This window comes from Tupaia chinensis, unplaced genomic scaffold (genome assembly GCF_000334495.1).
Source record: "Tupaia chinensis unplaced genomic scaffold, TupChi_1.0 Scaffold144952_1, whole genome shotgun sequence".
Lineage (NCBI taxonomy): Eukaryota > Metazoa > Chordata > Mammalia > Scandentia > Tupaiidae > Tupaia > Tupaia belangeri.
The window spans coordinates 4694309-4701122 of record NW_006204812.1 but is presented as its reverse complement, the minus strand read 5'-3'; the positions used below and the strand labels follow the sequence as shown (position 1 = coordinate 4701122).

At 38.2% G+C, this 6814-nt stretch overlaps 1 protein-coding gene across 1 annotated transcript in view; it reads right to left on the bottom strand.

The window, feature by feature from the left end:
• Positions 1 to 6814, bottom strand: part of WDR35 (WD repeat domain 35) — a 101433-nt gene that overhangs the window by 1234 nt on the left and 93385 nt on the right. The window contains 2 exon segments of the mRNA XM_014583870.2: positions 3613 to 3776; positions 5274 to 5514. Of these exon segments, the coding sequence (XP_014439356.1) occupies positions 3626 to 3776; positions 5274 to 5514 (392 nt within the window). The 3' untranslated portion in view covers positions 3613 to 3625.

Here is a 6814-nt window from a genome sequence, read left to right as displayed (position 1 = left end):
GGGCACACACGCACAAGCGCTCGGCGTAATTTTCAAGCCACCGGGTCCAGGACGCGAACCACGATCGACTATGTGGGAGTCCAAGCAACATAGCCTTTACACTAACTGCTGGTCCCTGGAAAGTCATTTTTCAAAATACTTTTTTAAAGTAATTCCATGAGTGAGCAAGAGAGAGACAGAGATACAGTACCTCTGATAGGGTCCTGACATCATAATCTACTCCCAGCTTGAATCATGGGCACCATGTGTCCAGAATACTCAGGGAGGCCTCCGTACATGATCTGGTAACGTTCCCATGTATATCTGCCTCCCAGACTGTCATATTTTTTTTTTATTTTTAATTAATTTTATTTATTCATTTACTTATTTTGACCAGAGAGACAGAGAGAGAGAGAGAGAGTGAGAAAGCAAGTCACTATGTCCAGGACTTGAACCATGGTTGGCTAAATGGGAATGTCCAGCACCTTAACCACCACAGAGCCTGCTGGTTCCCCCGCCACCTCTCCCCTTCATGTATTATTGTTGCTTCACTGTCTGGCTCCCAGTGTGAATTCTTGCTAACTTAACAACTTTCTTCTTGTCCTTCTCTTTGTTCTACAAACTAGCCCTCTACACAGCCATTTCCATGAGTACTTTCTGGATGACTAGTGTCTTTGTCGCCCAAATGACCGTCCTTAACTCTTGGTTCCAATAAACTTCCTCCTCTTCATTACCGTGCCTCAGCTTTCCTTTTAGGTTGACACCTTTATCTAACTGGGATAATGGCATTGCTACCTTGTGCTGTATCTTGTGGACACCATTTTGATTCTTGAGCCTTTGTAGAAAGCTTGTTTTCTCTTCTCTAGTGGAAAGCTACATAGCCAATGTACTATTTCTTTTAATTTTACCACAACAAAGTAAAAGAATCACTGAAAATTTAATATAAACTTCCCCCCTCCAAAAGCTAGAACAATTATCAAATATGTATCACAATGTTGTGCAATGTTGAATAAGACGAATACGTTTATATCCTCAATTTGATTATTACACACCATACACATGCTTTAAAAACCATACTGTACCCCACAAAGGTGTACAATAATTATAAAGTAGAACTCACAATTGAAAAGAACTTTTTTAAAGAAAACAAAAAAAGGAAAAAAAATAAAGTACAAGTTTATTTTGGTGCAAATAAGTTGAAATCCATGCATAGCATTTTCTGTGAACTTTTTGAAGACCCCATCAGACTTTTTAAATCTCATCTATATTCTTATGTATTTTAGACTTTTTCTACTCTAAAGATATGTTACTTTCATATTCAAAACCAATAAATGTTAGTTTCCTTTAAGATAAAGAAATTGTGAAAATAATCATAAAAAATAGGCAGTAGGGGGCAATATAATATTGCTATTTTCACTTTAGAAATACCATAGCAAGATCTTGGCACTACATTGTAAAATTCAGTACTCTTGATTTTTTTGGTAAAAGTCTGGTAACATCATTTTTTTCTTCATTTCTAATTAAGAACTCTGTCTTTGTCGCCCAAATGACCGTCCTTAACTCTTGGTTCCAATAAACTTCCTCCTCTTCATTACCGTGCCTCAGCTTTCCTTTTAGGTTGACACCTTTATCTAACTGGGATAATGGCATTGCTACCTTATGCTCTATCTTGTGGACACCATTTTGATTCTTGAGCCTTTGTAGAAAGCTTGTTTTCTCTTCTCTAGTGGAAAGCTACATAGCCAATGTACTATTTCTTTTAATTTTACCACAACAAAGTAAAAGAATCACTGAAAATTTAATATAAACTTCCCCCCTCCAAAAGCTAGAACAATTATCAAATATGTATCACAATGTTGTGCAATGTTGAATAAGACGAATACGTTTATATCCTCAATTTGATTATTACACACCATACACATGCTTTAAAAACCATACTGTACCCCACAAAGGTGTACAATAATTATAAAGTAGAACTCACAATTGAAAAGAACTTTTTTAAAGAAAACAAAAAAAGGAAAAAAAATAAAGTACAAGTTTATTTTGGTGCAAATAAGTTGAAATCCATGCATAGCATTTTCTGTGAACTTTTTGAAGACCCCATCAGACTTTTTAAATCTCATCTATATTCTTATGTATTTTAGACTTTTTCTACTCTAAAGATATGTTACTTTCATATTCAAAACCAATAAATGTTAGTTTCCTTTAAGATAAAGAAATTGTGAAAATAATCATAAAAAATAGGCAGTAGGGGGCAATATAATATTGCTATTTTCACTTTAGAAATACCATAGCAAGATCTTGGCACTACATTGTAAAATTCAGTACTCTTGATTTTTTTGGTAAAAGTCTGGTAACATCATTTTTTTCTTCATTTCTAATTAAGAACTCTAGGTGACCTCTTACTGCAATCTTACCTTCACTGCAATCTCCATCACCTGACATTTACTTACTTACCTTTATAAAGTTGTTGTTTTCTTCCTCCCTTTGGTAACAAAAGTGATATTGTACATATACTGTACCTCCTGCTGTCTTCTCTTCTTCTGCTCTGGAACCCAATACCCTCTTAACCAACCCTCACCAAAATATCTAAATGAAACTTTTAAATTAATGATAATAAACCAAAACAGATGCATATCAAGAAACAATGCCTCCTCCTTATAAGAGAGCTGTCCAGGCCCTTTGTGGTGGTGGACGTGTGAGGCTAGAGCCCCACATCAGACAATCCTAAACACACCAGACAGGAGCACGTGCTTATAAACCTGACTAACTAGAGGGCAGAGGCAAAGGATCACAATGGGAAGAACCTTTCAGAAATACTTCTCTCTTTACCTCCTCTTCCACATGCGTCTCTCTAATTAAAAAATGAAAGTCCAGCTCAGTGATGATATTTTGACTGAAACTGTAACTACAAAATGGCTCCTCCTGTATAAATTCTTACCATTCCAGAGAAAGCCTAATATTCTATACAAAAGTATAAAAGAATAAATACCTAATGTTCTCTCTTGAATAAGACCAAAAGGACAGATTGAAAAAGGATTACAAATAGGCTATCAGAAACAATTCGAATTGTAAAAAATGTTTTTAAATGCCATCTCCTCAATTTGAAAACACAGTAGACATCCCATATTTTATCAAAGCAGATGCATTTAAGCTTAAGCTCATCTCTTACACAGACATGTAACCCCCTGCAGTGCAGGGTAAGTCACTTCCATTCCACTCTGCCTACCCCCTACCCCAACCCCCAAGTTTTTTTAATTATCAAAAAATTATAAAGAACTAGTAACCTAGACACCATGAGAAGACATTTCTTATTTGGAATATTTCCATAGTATTGTGTAACCAACCACAAGGCAGATAAATGACAGACAGAGATAGAAATAGAGATGGTAGATAGATACAGATAGACAGAAAATAAGACTGACTTCCTTAAGTTTTTCATGAAAATCAGCCTTATCACTTCAAAGTTGTATTTCTGTACAAAATGAATTATTTTATATCAACATATATCTTGTGCAAAATACAACTATAAAATAATGAGGTTGATTTTTATATAAACTTATAGAGGTCAACTTTATTACATATACAGCAATCGCTAAGTATAAATATTGCATTTATTTTACAATTGCATACAGCTCGGCATCCTTCATCCTACTGAACTGTGGCATAAGGGACAGAAGTTGTAGTTGCTTATTTCCTGAGCGAGAACACAGTGCTTGCACACACGGCACATCCAGAACTGGTACTCAGTGATTGGGCTTCCTGTGGCAACGCATGTTGGCAGTTTCCCTTCTCCACTGCAAAAACAAAAGAGAAAACAACTAATTATACTTTAAAACTTCTGATTAGTGGGACCAGCAGTTAGCGTAGTGGCTATGTCGCTGGACTCCCACGTAGTCGACTGTGGTTCAAGTCCCAGACCCGGTGGCTTAAACTCACACCGGGTGCGTGTGCATGCATGCCCAAGATCCCGAGAGGAGAATGGAGGAGAAGGGGATTGCGGCGTGGCATCCCCCCTAGGGGGTGATTTCTCGCTTTCTGTCTCTCTCTGGCTGGCGAGCACACGCGCCCTATAGCAAAAACCTCTAAAAAAAAAAAAAAAAACACTTAAAAAACTCAAGAATGGTGCCATGAGTTGCATGGTGGTTAAGGCAGCTGGATCCCACCCACATGGCTGACTGTGCAGTTCAAGTCTCAGACCCAGCAGTTTGAAAAATACACCAGTATGAGTCCCTAACTCTTGAGAGGAGGGAGAAATGGAGGGGAAGGGATAATGGCATGGCCATCCCTTGGTGGTAGCGGTGGGAGGGGTCCTCACTTTTCCTCTCTCTCTGGCAAGCACACACACTTGCTGGGAAATTTTTTAAAACTAAAGAATGAAAAACTTTTCAAGATAAACTTCAAATGCAGTATTTTCAAAAAGTTCCTTCAAGCAATAATTTTTCTTACGATGAAAATACAAGGGAAGGGATAATGGCATGGCCATCCCTTGGTGGTAGCGGTGGGAGGGGTCCTCACTTTTCCTCTCTCTCTGGCAAGCACACACACTTGCTGGGAAATTTTTTAAAACTAAAGAATGAAAAACTTTTCAAGATAAACTTCAAATGCAGTATTTTCAAAAAGTTCCTTCAAGCAATAATTTTTCTTACAATGAAAATACAAAGCATGGGGCCAGCAGGTGGCATGGTGGTTAAGGTGTTGAACTTCCACATTACTTACTGCGTGTTTGAATACCGGACCTGGTGGCTTTCTCTCTCTCTCTTTTTCTCTCTTGCTCTGTCTCTCTGGTGAGTGCACATGCCCTACGGCACATTTTTTAAAAACAGTAACAATAATAAGAAGAAAGAAAATTTAGGGAACCAGCAGTTAGCATAATGGTTATGTCGCTGGACTCCCACGTAGTCGACCGCGGTTCGCATCCCGGACCCGGTGGCTTAAAACTCATGCTGGGCGCGTGTGCGTGCGTGCCCAAGATCCCGAGAGGAGAATGGAGGAGAAAGGATTGCGGCATGACCATCCCCCCTGGGGGGTGATTTCTCGCTTTCTGTCTCTATGTCTCTCTCTGTCTGTCTGGCGAGCGCACGTGCCCTACAGTGAAAATCTCTCAAAAAAAAAATTTTAATAAATAATTCTTTAAAAAATACATAAAGTATGAATACACTAAATAAAATAGGATATAATAGTAGGACACAATACTTCAAAACTTAATGCTTTAATTATTATATTGTACATTATATATCTAGAAGCTTCTAATAAGGTAGAATGAGCTCTATTAAAAATTGCAGTTAGATTACCCCTCAAGAAGGCTGTCCAGTTCAGATTTTCTGTTATCTTTTGGAGGATGCCTGGTGAAGATTTCTAGAGCTAGGTCTTCGTATTGCTGTTTCTGTTCGGAACTGAGCGTCTCTAAAGATTCAAGTTTGATAAAAGCTTTTGAACAAGTGCCAAAAGCTCTACTGGAGCACGCACAGAGTGCGAGCAGAGAGTAGATCTCTACTGCAGAGATGATGTCTTCATAGTCTCTCAGGTGAAGAGCTACGAGAAAGAGGACAACTGCGGTTTTAAAAGAATCATGTCATCACAAGCATCCATGGGAAAGAAACTGGGTTGACATGTTTTAGCTTAAACTATAATATATGTACTTGAGCAAATTTCAAGAAACATGGTTAGAAATGGGAATGCTAACAGGAGGAAGGAAGTAGGCTACATGATCTCCAAGGTTCTGTGAAGCCAGCTAACACTCAGATCCTGTGTAAATGATACCACCAAGCGAAGCACATGGCTGTGACAACTTAGAAATACACGCTCAGGCCCATTTGAGATGGCACAGTGTGCTGGACTGCCGTGCTGGAAGCCACATGCTGCCCACAGGTTCAGATCCCTGGGCCAGCCTGAAAACACACCGGGCACATCCTGCCTGGGTATCCAACATCGCTGGGGATGGCGAACACAGCATGACAAGACTCCCACAGTGCTTTTTCTCTCGCTCCATTTCTCTCTTGTGAGCACACACACACACACACACACACACGTGTGCATGCACTCTCTACCACACAAAAGAATTTAAAAAATATATACACAGACAAAAAAAATTTTATTGTGGAAACATGCATCTTTTGATGTATTTAAGTCAGAATTTTCTGTGGCATTCCAGAAAGAGTAAATCAATATTATACTAACTTAGTTATAATCTTTACCATACTTCTTATTAAAAAAAAAAGTGAAGTAGTATGAAATCATATGTTCTTTGTGTTTCTTTGAACAGATTATTAGTTTTTTGTTTGTCTTATTGAAACAGTGGAACTTTCTGAAAAAAGGAATAAAAATGGGTCTCTAAATTGTCAGTTCAAACTATTTTGACAGCTATTACATCTTATTTGCAATTTCTCTATACTGGAGATATAATCTTCCTTAAAAATGCACTGTAGAATTAATATCAGATTTGTAACCAATTTGTATTTTTTTCTTATCTAGACCTCATGATCTTAAAAATATGTTGTATATAGAGACACCTTCATGGCTACTGCAAACTAGCCATTTGGGGGAAACAGAGAAATGAAGATTTCCCACTGATAATTCAGCCTCCAGCACACAAAACTCGTGTGACTGAACTTCCAAGTTTGGGAAGAAACCGACCATTCACCAGATGACTACAAATTGCTGCAGGACCACAAGAAATATGGGAAAGCAGGAAACTACCTCTCCTCCAAGGGAAAAGGATAACTCCTCTTCATCCACACACAGTTCAATGGAAGTCATGGAGACGTCTGATAAAGGATTCAGAACATTCATAATGGCAAAGCTAACAGAGATGGAAGAGAGAGACAAAGAACTG